This window comes from Micromys minutus (genome assembly GCF_963924665.1).
Source record: "Micromys minutus genome assembly, chromosome: 9".
NCBI classification, from domain to species: Eukaryota; Metazoa; Chordata; class Mammalia; order Rodentia; family Muridae; genus Micromys; species Micromys minutus.
The window spans coordinates 41,264,769-41,284,691 of NC_137978.1; the positions used below are offsets into that span (position 1 = coordinate 41,264,769).

At 41.1% G+C, this 19,923-nt stretch overlaps 1 protein-coding gene across 1 annotated transcript in view; it reads right to left on the bottom strand.

Moving 5' to 3' along the window:
* Window positions 1-4,805: 4,805 nt before the first annotated feature.
* Window positions 4,806-19,923, bottom strand: part of LOC308424876 (protein argonaute-4) — a gene marked incomplete at its 3' end in the record, with an annotated part of 28,491 nt that continues 13,373 nt past the window's right edge. The window contains exons 12-16 of the mRNA XM_080922063.1: window positions 17,231-17,546; window positions 16,991-17,125; window positions 7,704-7,805; window positions 7,242-7,441; window positions 4,806-4,914 (exon numbers count right to left, since the gene is read on the bottom strand). Coding sequence (XP_080778189.1) covers window positions 4,806-4,914; window positions 7,242-7,441; window positions 7,704-7,805; window positions 16,991-17,125; window positions 17,231-17,546 — 862 coding nt within the window. The remainder of the gene's footprint in view (window positions 4,915-7,241; window positions 7,442-7,703; window positions 7,806-16,990; window positions 17,126-17,230; window positions 17,547-19,923) is intronic.

Genomic DNA, 19,923 nt, shown 5'->3' on the forward strand with positions numbered 1-19,923 from the left:
ATTGTACACACTGAGTGTGCTTTACAGATTCTAGAATGAACTGTTTGAGGAAATTGTAACTCTCTGTGTCCTAAGTATCTAGGTGGAGACTGTATTCATTTGTGATGTATGTTACCTAACATGTAAGTAGAAATTGTGCTGATGGAAAACCAAAACCTCCCTTCTCAGGAGTAGATTGCATGCAGGGCTTTCTCTCCTGATAAACTAAATTCCATGAGAATAAAGTTCAGGTGGGCAAATCTCTGCATTACTGTTATAACTCTTGATTGTGGATATTATGAGCTGGGTGGGCATGGTAGTTCATGTCAGTAATCTTGCCACTTTGGTGACTGAAGTGTGGGTTCATGACCAGCCTGACCTACACAGGGTGACCTTGCCCCCAAAGCAGTCAAGAGACTGGAGACTCCCTGTTTTGGTTGAATTGGGGACATTCTCTAGAGAATTTAGTCATAAATATAAGCATCTGGCCACAGTGTCATCTTAAGACTTTTTTGTTTATTTGCTTGTCTTTGAGACAAGGTCGAGTGATTTGACTGAGAAATGTCTCCCACAGGCATTTGGATTGACTCCAAGATGGTGACATTGTTTAGGGAAGTTATGGAAAGATGCAGCCTTGCTGGAGGACGTTCATCACTGGGAGCAGGCCTTAAGAGTTTACAGCCTCGCCTCATTTCCAGATCACTTTCTGCTTCATGCTTGTGGTTTAAGATGTGGTTTCTTAGCTTCCTACTGATGCTGCCTGCTGCCGTGCTTTTTACACCATGTGGACTCCTTCGAGGACCATATGCAAAGGAAATAAAACAATTCTCCCATAGGCCATTCCTGGTCCTGCTGTTTTAGCCCATCAAAGAGAAGAGTAGCGAAGGGTCCCACCCTAAGGCCTGGGCCAGACTCAGAATCAAATTAATCTTCCTGCTTCAGTCTCCTCAATTGTCAACGTTTCTGTATGTGAAATGTTCCTGGAGTCCTTCACAAATTCCCAAATGGCAATTCCTAAATATAGGGAGACCCAGAAATTAAACACATGTCTCTTTTTTTTTTGTCCAATTCTCAAATAGACAATACTGTTTAAAGTAAGCATGTATGATGCCATTACAGTGTATTCCATATTTATTACACAACTGATAGGAAAAACAACTTTTAGCACAAGAATGCCAATTTATTCCCCTCCCCACTTTTTGAACACATGAACACAACATATCCCTGCAGGCCAAAAACAAACAAACAAACTAACTAAAACCAATAACAATAACAAAAACCTCTGCAAATTTAAACAACCGTTTCCTTATCTCACATAGGGATACAAACCCTTTCTTAATAGCTTAGAAAGTACCTCGTATCGATGGAGACAAACATCCAATCCAAATTAATAAAAACACATTTTAAAACATTACAAGTCCAACAATACAGAAACAGAAATCACACCATTAGTCAGATGCACAAACACAAACATTTCAGCCAGTAGACACAGAAGAAATATGAGTGTCAGTAGGAAGGGATAAGAAAATGGTTGACCAATAAAGATCTTTCCTTTAATTCTTGGAGTTGAAGCAGTATTGATGCCCTTAACCTTTGCTTTCTTAAAGTGAAAGGAGAGCAGCCACCTTGTTACTAAGCAAGAGAATCTTAGATCATATCCATGGAGGACAACCATGGTGGGGTAGAGAGTGTGAGCCTGGTTAAAACAGTGCATTACCTTTTTCCATGGGAAGGAATAGGTAGCTGAACCAGGTAGGTAGGCTTTGATATAAGATACGGGTTGGACACCAGATCCTAAGATACAGACCACTTAGAACATGCCTGCTTGTAAATCATCACCTTTGGAAGCAGCATATAGGATTTATAGTAAGAATGACTGTGGTTCGCCTGCCCAGAACACTGGCTGCATCAAGCCAGCTGCTTCACATTACAAACAGCTCAGGTTTCAACAACTAATAAGACAACAAAACATAATTGGTCCCACATTTGGGTCTTTCCCATTCGTAATGTCCTGTGCTCCCTAGCCCCAAATTGTCATTCTTTAGAGTTGCTACACCAAAATCTTCCAAACTACATGACAGTACCTAAATAGGCTGCATTTAAAAGAACCAAACAGCCTAACACTACTTCTAGAGAATGCACACCTCCCATTGATTGACACATGCATAACATTTCAGTCAGTATTGAGGGGGGTATTTGAATCGCCAACTCTAGTTAAACTATGCATTCAGATTTGCTTGCGATGCTATTACTGTAATTCTGATTCTGCAGTGATCGCCTCTTTACTGTTCAGCCCCTCAGCAAGTTTCCCCCCAGTAATCCTAACTCTTCCATAGTTCTTTCCACTTGTCCAGAGCAACAGCATCACACCCTTATTGGTACTGTTTTCCTAGAAAAGTTGTTCTCCTGGCTTTTCCTCCAGCTCCACATTGATTCACTAGGGCTGCACACCAGGACTGGCAGTAGTCTTTCAGGCATATTGCTCATGGGCAAACCGAGAATCCAACTGGAGGAACGTGGATGCGGTTTCTGGGCACACAGCTTGCTCACTGTTCCATCCTGTGGGAAGATCCCAAGTTTCTTCTGTGCCTTGTTACCAAGAGAGCCCTAGGCACTCCAGCGCAGGTATGGTGCCCTCTGGCTAGCTGCCAACCACCAAGAGTTCACATCACAGGCTCCAGGCAAGCTTTCCTTCTTTTTCCTCCTCCTCTTGGGTCCAGACTGACTATGCTGCAGAGTGTTTTCTGTGCTCTCCCTGAACAGGTGTGAATAAAAGTGGTAGTCAGCCGTTCATCAACATGTCCTGATTTGTATTATCCAAGTGAGGTATTTGCAAAAAAGGAAAATCTCAGGGAACCGACACCTGCTGTCTCTTCATTCCTATGTTGTGCTTCAGCCACAGGACTTGCTTTTTCCCACTGTCTGCAGAGATGAAGGAGGTCTGCACCCATCTTTATGTGCTATAAGACCAGATGGACATTATAAACTCTTTAAGACCAGTCTCAGCAAACACTAGTGGCACTGCTGAGTGGCAGCACACGGAAATGTAAACATTTAATGTATATACACACTTGTTTAAAAGACTGAAGGGAAACAGTGCTTTATATTGCTGGGATTATGAGAGGGCTCCTTTAACAGATTTGGACCTTGAACCAACTAATGAATTCAAGCAAACACCCTTTACCATCTGATCCAGTGTTTCCCACCAATGGTTCCTACACAGAGACTGCAAGATTGGTTTTAGTACATTGTGCTTGTCTCTTCCTCAGCACACTCCTCAGCCATGAGGAGTGTGGCTCTACATAGAGCCTCTTACCTTTTACTCCTTGCCCTTCCAGGTTAGAGTAAAATGTGTGCTGGAAACGGTGAGTGGAACTACCTTGACTATGTAATGCTTGTCCTTTACCAAGTACTATCTACACTAAATACAGAATACATTTCCCCTATGTTCTAACTGACACTTGCTTCACATCAACTCCCTTTGTTTAACAAGAAAAGGAGTCCTGTCTTCCTGTGAGGGAATCTAGAATCTATTACAGAAAGAGGGGAAAAAATCATCTTCTACAGAGTTTTAGCTGAAAAAGAGATAGGCAAAGCCACATTTCAGGCTGTCTTGTAAGCAGCTGTATGCACAGCCTTGATTCCCAGGGAAACTGTTTTTTACTGGCCGGTACTGTTCAAGTGCAGTACTGCAAAGCCTGACCAATCAGAAAGCATCCCGGTTCCAGCTTTTTTTTTTTTTTTTTTTAAGTGACAGGACACTGACTATAAAATAGGTTTTGTTTTGTTTAAAAAAAACAATTATTTAAAGGACATGGAAATCCATGTCTTTATAAACTGGTTTCAGAATATCCCACTTACGATATATAAGAAATAGTTGATAAAAATCATACTGAAATCTCAACTAGAAAACTATGTCAGAAGAGAAAGGGCAGGGACCTTAAAAATGCTTATTGCCAAAGTTAACTTTCTATGAGAGAAGTTTAAAGATCATTTAGATCTAACACACCACACAGCAGCATAAAATGGGCACTTTTGAAAATGTGGAAAAATACTAAAAGCTAATTCTTTTTTTCCAAGTATGGAGAACATGGGTACTTTTTTATCACAGCAGTGAAATCTGTCCCTGTGACACGCGTCGCATCTGCTTATGTCACAGATTCACAAAAGCCAGCCAAAGGAACTGCTTGTTCGAATCTGCAGCCAAACATAGTGCAATTGCCGGGCAGCCTGTCTTCCACAGCGAGGCCCGAAGAGATCAGTAAGATGAAGCAGTAAAGGTAAGAGTTCTGTAAACCTTTCAGAAGTTAATGCTCCTTATAGGCGTTTACAGTAGCAAAGTCAGAAATCTCCATTAAGAAGTCTATGGACCCACCCAATTAAAAAGTTACATGGAAATGATAGAGTTGTTTGGTTTCTCTTCCACTTATGCATACACTCCATTCAATGAACACAGGAAAAAAAAAATAAAGAAAGAAATACTCCTCGTATTTTGCTAAAATATCACATCTAGCAAAAGATTCCACAGAAACCCTTCTTGGAAAGTCCTTTAGAAATTCAAGGCTGATCAGCCTTTGCACCTTGAGGTAAAAATTCTGCCCAGTGCGTCAGAAAACATAATCTATGAGTATCTTTTTCTTTTTAAAAAATGGCTCAGTTTTGTTGATGCATCAGACAGGGCTGCAGAGTACAGATTCAGTGCAACTATTCTGAGCTGCTGGTAGGGACCACCTGAAATCACTGTGGCACTAAGAGAGGCAGGAGGCATCAGAGACACTTTGAGGATGCATGAGATGCCAAAGTGGTTGAGGTCTTTTCCAAAATTCTCAGGCAAAATACATAGTGTGCTGGGTATCATGGTGGATCTGCACAGCCTTAGCCAAGGCCTGAGGATCCCGGCCGTTGCTCTGTCCTGACACATGACTGCCTTCTGCACTATAATGAGAGCAAAACAGGAAAACAGGCATTAGCAGAAGACTACTTGAAACATCAGTGTTTCAAATAGCACGGTCTTGTATTCAAGAACATCATGGCTCAAGCCTAAGCTACTCAAACAACTTATGTTTCCTTAGACACATTTGTTCAACTGAAAGGTACAGTACAACTTATTTAGTGGATGGCTGCAGTAACTACATAATGTTCATAAACCCCGAGTGTTTGATAGCACCTGCGTAAGGACTTTACCGCCCCTTCTGTCTGCTTGGTTTCTACTCATTCTTTAAGCTTCAGTTACAAGTCATGTCCCTCTTAGAAACTTCTCTGACTTCAAAGTCCGTGTCAGGGTCACCTAGAATATGTTTTCACAGAAGACTGTGCTTTTTCCTTTACAGTGTTAGACACAATGGAAAATGAAATTGTTGGTAAATTTCTAGGTTTTCTCAGGTATTCTTTACTGAAATGAAATCTTTAAGAAAAAGTATTCTTCTCTTCCCCTTCTTCCTTTCTCCTTTTCTCTTTTGAGACAGAATCTTACTATGCAGACTTCACTCACCCTTGCCTTGAGGTGTGCACCTCCATGCCTGGCTTAACCTTGCTCCTACTTGCTAACACTGTTTCCTACATTGATAAGTCTATGGGCCTAGCAGAGTGCTCAAAGTTCTAAGCATACATCTTGGGGTACCCTGTACCATAGGGTCTGGCAAACCATCCCTTTTTGAATGTTGAGGTTTTGATCTGGGGCTTCATGTGTGTTGAGAGCTATACTCACCACAGAGCCACACCCTTGGCCCCCAACTTTTCTCTTTGAATGCTGATGTTACCCTAGTCATCTTTGACTTCACCCTCTGTTCCTCCCCTCATACCATTCCAGCCCAGGAACAGCTTTTACATTTAGCAAAGACAATTTTGCTCTAATGCATAACACGGGTTTCCACTCCATGCCTGCTATTCTCTTTTGATATGCTCTGGCCAAAGAAAACCACTACTACTGTTCAAAAATCTAATATCCTCTCTGTCGCTGTCTATCTGTGTCTCTGTCAATCTCTCTCTCTCTCTCTCTCTCTCTCTCTCTCTTTCTCTCTCTCTCTCTCCTGAAAAAAATCCTCTTTCCTTTGTAAAGCAAAGCCCTGCCCACCCACCTATAAAATCTCTACCAATCTTTCCTCTGATTTGCCACTGCATGGTTATCTACAATGAGTTAAACTATTGCCACTTTTATATTCACCTTTATTACCTCTATCCTGAAATATAAAATCCCCACAAGGAAGAAACATGGCTTACTAAACTCATTGTTTCCTAGTGCCTAGCACAGTACAAGGCATATAGTACCAAACAGATGTACTGCACGACTGAATGTGCATTAAGAATGGGAAGTGTAAAGCCATAGCTGGTGCTTTCTGTGACCCTGTGATTTTCAGCTCCTTACAGAAACAGACTTGCAGTGGAATGTCTACTATTCAGCAACTGAATTGAGACTTGGGGAAGAGCCCAGAAACTGCTACACTTCACAAATGGCCATTTGGGAAAGAAAATAAATGCAAAGAGCTCGCTTAGCCATTTATTAGTGGCCCAGTAATAGGCCAAAATGTCTGAGTCTCTTGAGATCCCTATGTGGAAATGAAGATGGTCACCTCTCCTGTTTCCCCATAAGCCCCAACTTACTCTGGTCAATGCTGGATTGTACTGGAAGCAAAATGAGCTAGGTATGACTCCTGCATGAAGTGGAATACATAGTTTGTGACTACTCTGACTAGAGCCAGGGCGCTCTGCCCACCACCTTTTGAGGCTGCCTGGGACCTCAGCAGAACCGAAATGCAGTTAGTTCTGTGTGAAAACCACAGGCAGTTCCAAGTGAGACTCTGTTAGAGACTCAAGTTTAAACAAGCTTGAGCACTTCTTGGACCAAAAGTCACATTAAAAGTTCTCAAAGCCTCATGCAGTTTTAACTGTCCCTTGCAGACTAAACCTTCAAAGGATATTTAAGTCTTTTTTTTCTTTTTTAAAGATTTATTTTATTATATATAAGTACACTATAGCTGTTTTCAAACACATCAGAAGAGGGCATCAGATCTTATTATAGATGGTTGTGAGCCACCATGTGGTTGCTGGGATTTGAACTCAGGTCCTCTGGAAGAGCAGTCAGTGCTCTTAACCACTGAGCCATCTCTCCAGCCCCATTTAAGTCTTTAAATACATACATACATACATACATACATACATACATATATATATATACACACACACACACACACATATATATATATGTAGCTTGTTTGTAAAAACAAGTTTCCACAACAGGAAGGGATTTTCATTGAGGAACTTGCCTGTCATGATCTTTATCCACCAAGTGATACCTTGCCCGGAATGCTACAAGCCGGGCATAATAGGCTGGGGCAGGAATGGAGACTGAGCGGGTGCATCTCACGTAGGTGTGACAGAGCTGGTAAGTCAGTAGCTGTAGTTCATCTGCAGTGAAGCAGTTGTCATCCCACAAGACCTGGTAATGTGAAGGACGGCTGGTTCCCTGAAGGGAGAGTTTTAGGATTATTGTATTTCTAGCAGGACGTGGCTACCTCAGAGACAAGAGGAACTGAAATCTAATTATTAAGTTCAGCAGTATTTCTGCCTCACCCCATACCTACAAGTAGATCCCTACACAGTAGTCCTAAAACATAGCAGTTAGCAAAGCTGGACACGGCATTTAATGACAAGTCTACTCAAGCCAGCTGCTGAGCCGGCAGGTATTTCCCTACAAGGTCAAACATCTGGACCAGTTTCCAAATTACCTGAATTCCTGCATGACTACAGAGGTAAAAGTCAAACTCAGATGGATGTGTGATGGTGCTGTCCACAGTAGTGCCTGCTGGGACATTGCCACTTTTCCCCACCTGTTAAAAAGATACCATTTTAAAAAATACAATAACCACCCGAGTAATAAGCTGGTTTAAGGCCAATTCTTTCCTTTAACACATTAACTGATAATAAGTTAGTAGACTGCTGTTATGTGAAATCTCAAAACTAGGTTAATTTAAGATGTTAAGCCAGTCATGGTGATTCATACCTGTAACCTCAGCATTTGGAAAGCCAAGGCAGGAGGATTGTTTTGAATTCAAGGTCAGCAAAGTCAGTTTGGGCTACAGTGTGAGAGCCTGTTTTCTACTACAACAAAAAAAGTTGTATCCCTTTAACTTTTCCTTAGCCTAACCTTTTATACTAAAGCATATTCTCAAACAAGTCTACAGAGCCTTTTTGGGGAATCCAAATATCAGCTTTCTCTATAGTTTTGTGCATCAATATTGCCACATGTTTATGATGATACTCTGTATGCAGATGAGGGGAAAACAGAATTTAAGGAATGGAAATGTAGCTCAGCTATGGAGTGCTTGCTTAGCATGGGTGTGAGGGAGACACTGGGTTCAGTCCTTAGCACTGCAACAAAGAAAAAGAGACAAGTACAATTTCCCAGAAAAAATGACCTCCATTCCTCACGTGAGAGAAAAAGAACCCCCAACACACACACACACAGCTTTCAGTAAAAGATAAGATGAAGGGCTTCAAACTGGTTCACCGTTCACCAAGTTCAACAAAACTAATATGTTTATAGGATGGAGATACACACATACACACACACATACACACACACACACATATGCATCTCTGTGTGTGTATATGTGTGTGTGTGTGTGTGTAGAAGTTCTGACAGATGGTTATCAGAAGCCCCTGCTCAGATGGAGATTGAAAAGATAGTTCAGAGCCAGGCCAGTACTCACATCCTTGAACAGAGCAGAATATCTCTGTGCCTCAACCAAATCATCTATTAAATCAGGTCATGACCTCTTACATTTTTTAAAAAAAGATTTATTTATTTATTTTATTGTATTGTATGTGAGTACACTGTCTTCAGACACACCAGAAGAGGGTATCAGATCCCATTACAGATGGTTGTGAGCCACCATGTGGTTGCTGGGAATTGAACTCAGGACCTCTGGAAGAGCAGCCAGTGCTCTTAACCCGTGACTCATCACTCCAGCCCTGACCTCTTGCATTTCTAAAACCCTAAGGCTCTAAGAAGGGGATCAGGGTACTCCAGAAATGCAAAGAGAAAGCTGAATAGCACATAGGCATGTTTCCATGGGTTTTTTTTTTTTTTTTTTGTCTCCTTTCTAACTACTATTCATTCCTTCCAGCTATAAATCACATTAACAATGATATAAGAACTTGGATTACAGAGCATTCTTTCTTCAAATTCATATCAAGCTTGGGTATCTAGCTGAACCAGAGAAAGAATAACTGAGTTACAGTAATTCCTGCTTATCTCAAGTTATGGCTTCAGTTACTTGTGGTCAGGCAATGCTCAAAATATTAGCACATGGGAAAAATTAGCGATGGGAAATGGAGATACTTTGAGAGACACATTTTGCTTTTGTCACCTCCGTGTTTATGAGACAAGATCTGTTATATCGTTTAGGGTGGCCTGCCATTTAGTAGTTTGGGTGATCTTGAACTCACAGTTCTTTTATCTCAGTCTCCTGAGTGCTAAGGTTACAGGGTCAAGATACCACATCTGATTTACATAACTTTATTACAGTTTATAGATTTTATTATTATTCATCTTTACTATGTCTAATTTATAGTTTAAATGCCACAACAGGCATGTATGTTTAGAAAAAAGTGTGTGTGGTGTGTATGTTGTACATGTGTGTTGTGTGTTTATTGTGTGTGTGTGTTGTGTATGTGTTGTATGTGTATGTATGTGTGCTGTTGAGGGGGTGTATATGTTATGTGTGTATGTGTTATGTGCAGTGTGTGTGCGTGTTTTGTTGTATGTTTGTTTGTTTTGTGTGTGTGTGTTATGTGTATGTGTTGTATGTATATGTATATGTGTTGTGTGGGGAGGTATACATATATGTTGAGTGTGTTTATGTGTTATGTGTAGTGTGTGTGAATGATATGTTGTATGTTTGTCATGTGTATGTGTTGTATGTTTATGTATGTGGAGGGTGTATGTTGTGTGTATGTGCTGTGTACGGTGTGTGCTTATATATGTGTTTGTGGGGTGTGTGTGTGTTTCAGGGAACCGGTGGGGAGTCTTATATCTCCCATGTATAGAGGAACAAATGCATACTAGGTCTAGCATCTTTCTTGAAAGTGTATTCTTTAGGAATATTAGTTTTTTACAGTGTATTTAAGTGTTTTTTTTCCTCAAATTTGAGGACTTCTGCATTAAAGCACAGTTTATAAGGCTTTTTTAGGGGGAGAAATATATCTCAGAAGATAGCACATGCCTACCATGTGTGAGGCTGTGGCTTCAGAGTCTAGCAACACACACACACACACACACACACACACACACACACAGGCTTTTCTAATGTGTAATCTCTCAAAACTACCGTCTGATCCGGTATGATATTAAAGAAGACAAGGGATAGATGGTGGTTCCAAACATATTTAACCACAGCGCCTCTTTTAACTTAACTCTTAACTCTCTTAACTCTCTAAGAATGTCAAGTGGTGGCGGCACACGGCTTCATTTCCAGCACTGAGGAGACAGAGGCAGGTGGATCTTTGAGTTTGAGGCCAGCCTGGTCTACATAGTTCCAGGATAGCCAGGGATACACAGTGAAACTCTGTCTTGAAAAACAAACAAAAACTTTGACTATTTCCATGTTACATTTTGTTTTACATGTACTTTATGCTCATTGTAACTATTAAGTTTTCAATGCATACTATCAAACCTTTAAAAAAAATCAAGTACTGACTAAAAAATATATTCATATAGTTTTATGTAAAAATTATTTTAAAATCTGAAAAAAAAGTACTGACAAAAATGTATAATTTTATGCAAAAAATGCTTAAAATCTGTACATTTATCTTTGTTTTGTAAAATAAAGTTGGTAAAAAAAGAAAAACAAACAAAACAAAAATAATCCAAAAACATAACAACAAAAACAAACTCTAGAGTTTTACAGACGAAAACCTAAAGCTACGTCTGCATGATGCCTGGAGGAATGGAAACCAAACACACTGAACTCAACAATTATTGCTTGAGCACCTAAGCTAGGCCTTAAAAATGTTGAGTCTAAGAGCCAACGGCAGAATGCATCAATGAATGGACTTTCATAACACAAGCACATTGGTGCAAAGTGATACAGGTAAAGGCACTAGAATTTCTGGTAGGGAGGGAGTCGTCACACTATGTCTTATAGCTTAAGGAGGTCTTGGAAAGGAAAGGGAAGCTGAGTATGATAGCACACACCAGAACTCTCGGCACTCAGGAGGCTTAGGCAAGAAGGTTGCAAGTTTGAGGCCATCATGGGTACACAGCAAAAACAGTGTCTCTAAAATAAATGAATAAATAAAACGGGATAAAGTCTGAAACACTAGATGCAGCCTGAGCCCAGGCACAAATGAATAAACTGTAGCTCGTCCATATATGTCACATCTGAACTCAGCAATGGGTGACACTTCAATATACTGTATTAAATAAGAAAAGCCAAACTCAAAAGCGACAAAAAAATATGATATTTCTATTCATATTTATATGGCACCCTGGAAGAGGCAAAATTATAAGCGAGAAATTCCTATCATTGCTGCCAAAAACAAGGTGAGAAAAAGGTTGAGTACAAAAGACTTTTCTGGTGACACCAACCTGTGAGCCTGGCCAGTCAGGAAATGGAAGTGGGAGGTTCTCAAAGTTAAGCATTGCTCAGGCTACAGAATGACTTCAAGATCAACAAAAGTAAATTAGTGAGACCCTGCTTCAAAATGAAAGGTAAAAGGGGCCTGGGGATATGGCTGAGTGACAGCACATTTGTTATATGTGCAGGACCCTAGAATCAATGCCCAACACCATTAAAAACAGATTTGGTGTATACAGAACTATATGCATTAGTCTGAACCCTAAAGTCCCACTGTTATCTAAAAGGGCACTTGTAGTAGTCCTTAACACAGACAACAGAAAGGGGTGGGATGGCTGTGCTCAATCCACAGGAAGGGGTGCAGTGGGAAACGGGAGACACAGTGAGGACACAGTGGAAGAAGAAATGAGTTTTGGCGCCCCAGGGAAAACATGAAGGAGTACAGGAAGGTGTCTTGTAAGCAATGGAGAACACTTGGAGACTTCTGAGCAGTGGGGTGTGTTTTAGAGCCCAACCCATGGTAGCAGGATGAAGGAGTAATGGCAGCAGAGACAGCCATGAGTCTCCCACACTGCAAACAAGTTCTGCCCAGGAAACACGTGAGACAAAAGAGATGGGGGTAGAACACAGGAGACTACTTGGCAAACTGGACATAGCAAGGACAATAAGGCAGGAGAAGAATTTTTAAATGACTCTAAGTTTGTAGTTTGGCTAACATAAAACACAGTAATGCCAAGCAAAAGAACCTAAGAAGTAGGAGAGGCTTTGGATGGGGATTAAGCAATAAGTGGGAGGTTCAGATGTGTTTTCTTGACATGCCTAGGGTAGACTGTATCACTGATGCCAAATACTTCTGTGCCCCTCCCTGGGGAAAGATTATAAAATCCCACCCAGCTACCACAGGAGTGGCCATATAAATTGCTTTGATAATAATATGTGGCCCAAAATGAGTTACTTCTGGGCAGAAGCTTTAAAACCCAGCACTCAGCTTGTCTTTTCTTTTTTTCCCTTCTTCTACAGTGACTGGCAAGGTTCCAGATAGATTGTCAGCCTAGGTTCCAAAGAAAGGACAATGGGGTCACAGCTGCAGCAGGGCCACATTGAATGTGCAATATGAGCAAGAAATGAATCGTTGTGAGCCACAAAGATGGGTTGCTGTTATCTCTCCTACACAGCAGGGTCTGTGGAGACTGACAGAATGCTCACGAGCATCTAAGGGAAAATACCTGGCAGATAATTCAAAGAACAAATCGAGAATCAGACAGAGCAGCATAAGGTAGGAATATGGATTTGGTGTTGATAAGCAAGTCAGCCTAGAAAAGTGGATGAGCTAAAATTGAGAAGGGGAAGGAGTCAGGGAGGGGCAGGAGAGATGATTCAGTGGTCTTTCAGTGGATCTGGGTCTGATCACCAATCACACTCCTCACAAACATCTGTAACTCCAGTCCCTAAGGATCTGTCCCCCACCCCCTTTCTGACCTCTGCCGGTATCAGGCATGAATGTGGTATACACGCAATTATACACATAAAATGAGACAAACAAATCTAATTATTTTAAGTAAAGGGAATCTGACTGCAGAGGCAGGAAGCCTGGCAATTCGTATCACAAGAGCCAGAGAAGGTTGTGCTGTCTTACATGTGGCTAAGAGGTCATTGTGGAAATCTGACTTGGCTGGAGATAAACAAGGCACAGAGGCACAATTTTAGTTCTCTCTTTCACTTCCTATTTCCTGAATATCACAGTATGAAGCTGATGTGAGGGAACAGGCAGCACCTCAAGGGGCTGTTCTTCTAAAAGGGAATTTATAAAAGGAAAAAAGAGAAGGTAGCCAGTAAGAGGGAGAACAGTTACCAAATGCTGATTGGAGGAACTGAGGAAGAACTGAACAACTTCTTTAACACAGAAGAGGCCATGGAATAAGGAAGACGAGGGCCTGTGAGCTGGCTCAGCGGCTGATGGCCTGAGCTCCATCTCTGGAACATACACACAAGATGTCCTTTGACCTCCTCACACGTACACAGGAAATGACGAAGTAGTGAGGTAGAAAGAACTGAGTTGAAGGCACAGACGGGCAGATGAGCCCGAGCTGTGAGGAGGAGAGAAGGACGCACAAGATGACAGTTGAGAGTAGAGGACAGGTAGGCAATGACACAATCCATGACTCCCAGGTCCTAGCCGCCGGACAGCAGAGGAAGGATTCTGAAGGCAGCTATGCCTGCCACTGTACTGTCAGGGTAGAAGGTATCTTTGTTATCATTAAGACGTCATAGATAGGACTTAAAACATGGGATAAACACTTAATGGGGAATAGAACAATGAGAAAAAAATCACAACATTTAAGGTTTAAGATTTGCTCTCATGTGTTTATAGAACATGGTTCATTACTAAATAAATGATTTGTTCAGCCAGCAACTCCCATCAGTCAGAGAGTAGAAGCAAAGCAATGAGCAAGTCCATGTATTTTGGAGTCGGAGGCAAGCAAGAGAACTGGAGATACTGGTCAGAGTAAAAAGAGAACTAAAGAATCGGAACATCAGTCCTGAATGGTGGTAAAGATCAGAGCTATGGGGTAGAAAGATAACTCAGGGTCTGGCAATAGCTCAGTGGTAAACTGCTTCCTGGTATATGTGTGACCCTGTGTTCTATTCCCAGCGCTGGAGGTTGGGGTAAAATAATCCAGGTCCTGCATTTCCTCTCCACTCCACAGAAAACTGCATGGACAGCAAGTTTACATTGGGACAGAGAGGAAACCATGGCAATAAAAGATGGGTGGCAGGATATTTTCTGCTTCAATTTCAATCAAGCTTTCAGATGATCTATATTAGCAAAGTCTAAGAATTATCAGTGAGGCAGGGCCAGAGCAGCTGGAGGACAGAGATCTACTGTAAACTGGCTAGCAGGCCTGGGAACCATAGGGAAAAGAACTCAGTCTCCTATAGCTCAGGAACCAAACACAAACATCTTATTCCTGGAAAAGAGACAACTTTTGTCCTGGAAAATAATAGGAGGAGCCAGCAAGCTTAATGATCCAGCAGGAAACAGATCCTTCCTAGGCCTGAAGGAGAGCAAGACTGCACAACATGAAAGAATATCATAAAAAGCACCCAAAAAGCAGCCATCCAATATTGAACACTTGGAACTCACCCACTTTATCTTTTTTAAAGATTATTTATTATATATAAGTACATAGTGGCTGTCTTCAGACCCATCAGAAGAGGGCATCAGATCCCATAACAGACGGTTGTGAGCCACCATGTGGTTGCTGGGAATTGAACTCAGGACCTCTGGAAGAGCAGCCAGTGCTCTTAACCACTGAGCCATCTCTCCAGCCCAACCCACTTTAAACATAAATATTACATCATAAATAAAATAAATAGATTTTTAAAAAATCAAGTACTGGTAATTATACCCAAAGTCAACCCTCATTTATTAATTTAATCTTTACCATACTTCTTAAAATAAATTCTATTTCTTTTTTGTTGTGTTTTGTTTGTTTAGACTGCCTCACGTGGCCTAGGCAAGCCTTGGATGTATATGTCACTGAAGATATGTACTGAGAAACCGAATGCAGGGCTGTGTGTGCGCTTGCTGCGTCTCCTGCATTTGCTCTTTCTTTGGAGACAGGATAACTCAGGCTAGCCTGCAACTTATGATCCTCTTGCTTTACCTCCCAACTACTGGAGGTACAGCTGTGGAGCCAGTCTGCCTAGATGCTGTTCACTATCACATTTCACAAGTGAGAATACACATGTTCTTCAGTTTATGAAGGGATTACATCCAGCAGTCTCATTATAAGTTAAAATGTTTATAAATAGACTTCACCTAACCTATGTAACTTTCTGAGTATCATAGCTTAGCAGTATAGTACACTGCCAACTGCTTACTCATGAGACGGTGGGTACATTATAAGGAACATTATTAAAGCAAAGTCACTACAGAATGCAGACCGCTTACACAGTGACAGAAAACTGGCAATTCTAAATCTGGAGCTGGAGAGATGGCTCAGCAGTTAAGAGCACGTGCTTCATAATCCTGAGGGTTGGTGTCCCAGTTAATGCCTATAACACTAGATCGGAAGTGGAACCAAGGCAGGAAGAATACTGGGGCTCACTGACTTCTAGCCTAGCCAAGAAAATGCAAGCCCTAGGTTCAGGAAAGACCCTGCCTCAAATGAATGAGCAAAGAATAGCAGAAGGGGACACCTGATGCCCTCTTTTGGCCTCTGCATGCATATACAGATACACACACCTACATATATTCACATGTACACACACATACACACACAAATAGGTACATACATATACACATACATACACTTGTACATACATACATTCATACACACATATACATACATAAATAAAAATCTTAAATCAAACCAGCATAAATTTTCATTGTAGCTTAGAGACGTAAAGTTTCTTGCCTGTGATGAATAAGTACGACATCATAATTCTGCCAAGTAGATACCCCAGTAATTCCCTAAATTGATATAAAATCACCAAGGTGATTCTGCTTTACCCCCTAGAACTATCACACATACATCAGCAGTAAAAAGCAGCAAAAACTACATGTAAAACTCTGGATTTGATCTCCAGCAACACACACACACACACACACACATACACACACACACACACACCATCCTATTTTGAAGTTGCCTGTTATATTCTAACATACCTGGCATGTTTCTAACCAGCACCCATAAAAGCTACACAAAAACAACTTGTGATAGTTAATACTGACTGTCAACTTGACAGGATCTAGAATCATTTGTCTAGGAGACAAATCTCTGGACATAAATGCAGGAAGTTTCTAAATTAGGTTAAATTTGGTGGTTTTTTTTTTTTTGAGACAGGGTCTTTTTATATAGCTCTGGCTTCCCTGGAACTCCCTACATAGATCAGAATATCTCTGAACTCATAGAGATCCACCTGCCTTACCTCCCAAGACCTGGGATTAAAGGCATGTACCACCACGCTCAGCTTCTAGATTAGGTTAACTGATGTGGGAAGACCCACCCTAACTGTGAGTAAAGTGAGCTGAGCACTTATTGTCTGTTGACTATAATGTAATATAACCAGCTGCCTACAGCTCCTGACATCATGACTTTCTACTCACGATAGAATGCACCCTCAAACTGTGAGCCAAAGTCAAGCTTCTGTCATGTTTTGTCACAGTGATTACAAAAGTAACTAATCTACAAGTCTCCAATACCCTCTACAAAACTCTGGAGACCAGCATTACTGTCACACAAGAGAAACATTCATGTTAACACTTGTGCTATCTAGAACCAGTCATCTAAATTCCCCAGCGGTTAATATATTTATTAAATTATTTTTTGGACACAGGTGTTTTGGAGGATACTGTAAACATCTACTCAAAACCACATTTACTTGCCACACAGTGTGATGAAGAAACTTACTGCACGCCTCCTTACCCTTTCAGTTTTATCTGCACAGAAGAGCCGTGTGTGATGTCTCTTTTGTACCACAATGTAGGTTATTCCCGGCCGATAGTCTTCCTCTAAGCTTATACATGCCTTTCGAATTGCTATTAGCTCTGGCCAAGCTACCTAGGAGACAGAAGGGGAATTTTGTTTCACGGAGAACTTGCCTAGAATCCCTCAGGTCTTGGGTCTCCAGTGGCAGGTAGGATGGCACTGGGCTGATGGGAGCACCTGTTTCATCTGTCCCTCGGATACCCCTCCGCGGTAGTAGATGATGCGTGTGGGCTTGAAGCGCGTGGACTTATAGAACTGAATCAGCAGCTCCCGAGCCATGCTCGTCAGGTCCTGCACGACCTCCTGACTGTAGAGGAGCTCCTGGGCAATCTCCTGCCGAGATGTCTGCACTCGGACCGTGGCACAGTACCGGCTGGGATGGCCATCCATGCTGCCCACCACGGCGGCAATAGAAGGCTTCTTCCCATCCCCAGCAGGTGGATGAGTGACATCTGCTCCCAGGAAGATGACAGGCTGCTGGAACACTGAGGGCCTGTCGAATTTAAGAAGACAGTGGCACTCATGACTCTAGAAAAATGTATCACCAGAGATGGCTGCAGGTATAATCTCAGAAACGAGGATCCTCTGCCCATTAAGAAAGAATACTAACCTTCTAAAAACCAACTCACTTTAAGTTGTGAAATTTAGAGAAGAAAATAAAATTCATTCTTATCTGTTTCATACTTATATTTATAATATATATATTCTCAAATTTTATGCATAATATTTATCACTTAAACCATATATTTTATTTATTTTTATTTGCATACACACCTACACAAATATAATCTCTATAAGAGTAGAAATTTTGGGGCTGGAGAGTGTTTAAGACCATTGACTGTTCTTCCAGAGGTCCTGAGTTCATTCCCAGCAACCACATGGTGGCTCACAACCATCTGTAATGGATCCGATGCCCTCTTCTGGCATGCAGATGTACATGCAGATAGAGCACCCGTAAAATAAGTAAATAAATCTTTTGTTTAAAAAGAGTAGGGATTTTATTATATCTTGGTTACTACTAGTACCTAAAATGTTGCTTAGCTCATACTTGACATTTGATAAATATTTGTTGAAAATACAATTCATTTACTGCCCCTAATTATTTTATCTAAGGACAAAGAAGAGAGCTGTATGAAAAGTTTCAACTTCACCTTCTGCCCAATATAGCAGTGGCCAAGGCTACAAACTACAGCACTTAATGTAACTTTTCACATCTAAGAGCTTATATAAAAATGGTATTTTATAGTTGAAAAGCAGATGCTGTTATCTTCATAGACAAGGAGCAGAGGACCACTATCTTAAAATTTTACATGGGCAGCCATCCCCAAATCTTTCAATTCTCGCCAGTACCCTGTTGACCACAGCACCATCTTGTCTTAGTGTCTGGTTACTCCAGAGCCAATCTGACAAGTTGAAACTTAAAAAGCTATCACTTGGAGAGAAGAGGACTCAGTCTGATTAGGTATTTCCGAGGCAGGGGATTTGGCTCAGTGATGGAGGCCGATGCAGTGTCTGACACCCAGTCACTTAGAGCTGGACGGAGTGATAGGCACCTATAATTCCAGCACTCCAGAAGCAGAGGAGGATTACTACACGTCTGAGGCTACCCTAAAGGCAATGTAGTGAATTTCAGATCAGCTAGGGCTTTATATGAGACCCTGTCTTAAAAATAACCCAAAAATTTAAATAACAACAATAACAAGGCAAATAACAATGATAACAAATTAAACAACAAAAATGAATTTGTTTATTAGAGTAAGATACAAAACACAGCACAGATAACATAACTGCAAATCTATACACTATCAAAGACTTACAACCAGAAACCACATAAAACTGTGGCTATAAGTCAATGAAATTATCTCATAATTCAATATAAAAAATGGGCAAATAAGCCATGTAGATTAGCACCTGCAGTTCCAGCTGCTCAGAAGGTTAAAACTGCTTTAGCCAGAAGTTCAGGATCAGCCCAGGCAATGGACAGAAACTCCTCCTTCCAGGCCCTCCTCACCTCCCTTCCCTTCCTCCCCTTACCTTTCTTTCCCTCTTTGTAGTACAGGAGACCAGTACCTGCATGTGCAAGGCTAGACAAGTGCTTATCTCCAAGATACAGCCTCAGCCCTACCTACAAAAGCTATTTCTTTATCCCGCCCCTCAAAATGTAGATTTAGTGCCCATAATCTCAGCTACTACTGAAGCCAGATTACTTAAGCAGGGTCTCACTATGTATCCCTGGCTGTCTTGGAACTTACTATGTAGACCAGGTTGACCTTGAATTTATACAGATTCACCTGCCTCTGCCTCCCAATTCCTCTGATTAAAGGTGTGTAACTATCAAGCCTGGCAAGATTTATTTTTTAATTTCATGTATGTGCCTGTGTAAGTTTATGTGCACCACAAATATAGATGTCCTCAGAGGTTTCAGATTCCCTGGAACTAGAGTAACAGACAGTTTTGAGCTGCCTGATGTGGGTACCTGGACCTGAACTTGGATCCTTTGTAAGAACAGCAAGCGATCTTAACTGCAGAGCCATCTCTCTAACCAAGCCCTCCACTTTAAGATGAACCTGGACAATACAGAGAGGTTCTGTCTCAAATAAATATATAAATAAACAGTAATAAATCAGTTAGTAATAAATCAGAAGGTAGAGAGAGGTTCAAGGTCATCTTCAGTTAATTATGTTTAGACTATTTTAGGCTACATGAAATTCTGAGATCCTATCCTAAAACAACAGACAAACAAACAGACAAGCAGACAAAAGAACTAAATTAGCTCCTTACAAAAGATGCCCAAAATTAACCTTAAACATGCTTATCAACATCAATCAGGGTAAAGAAAATTAAAATAATGATAAGATGCCATTTTTTAA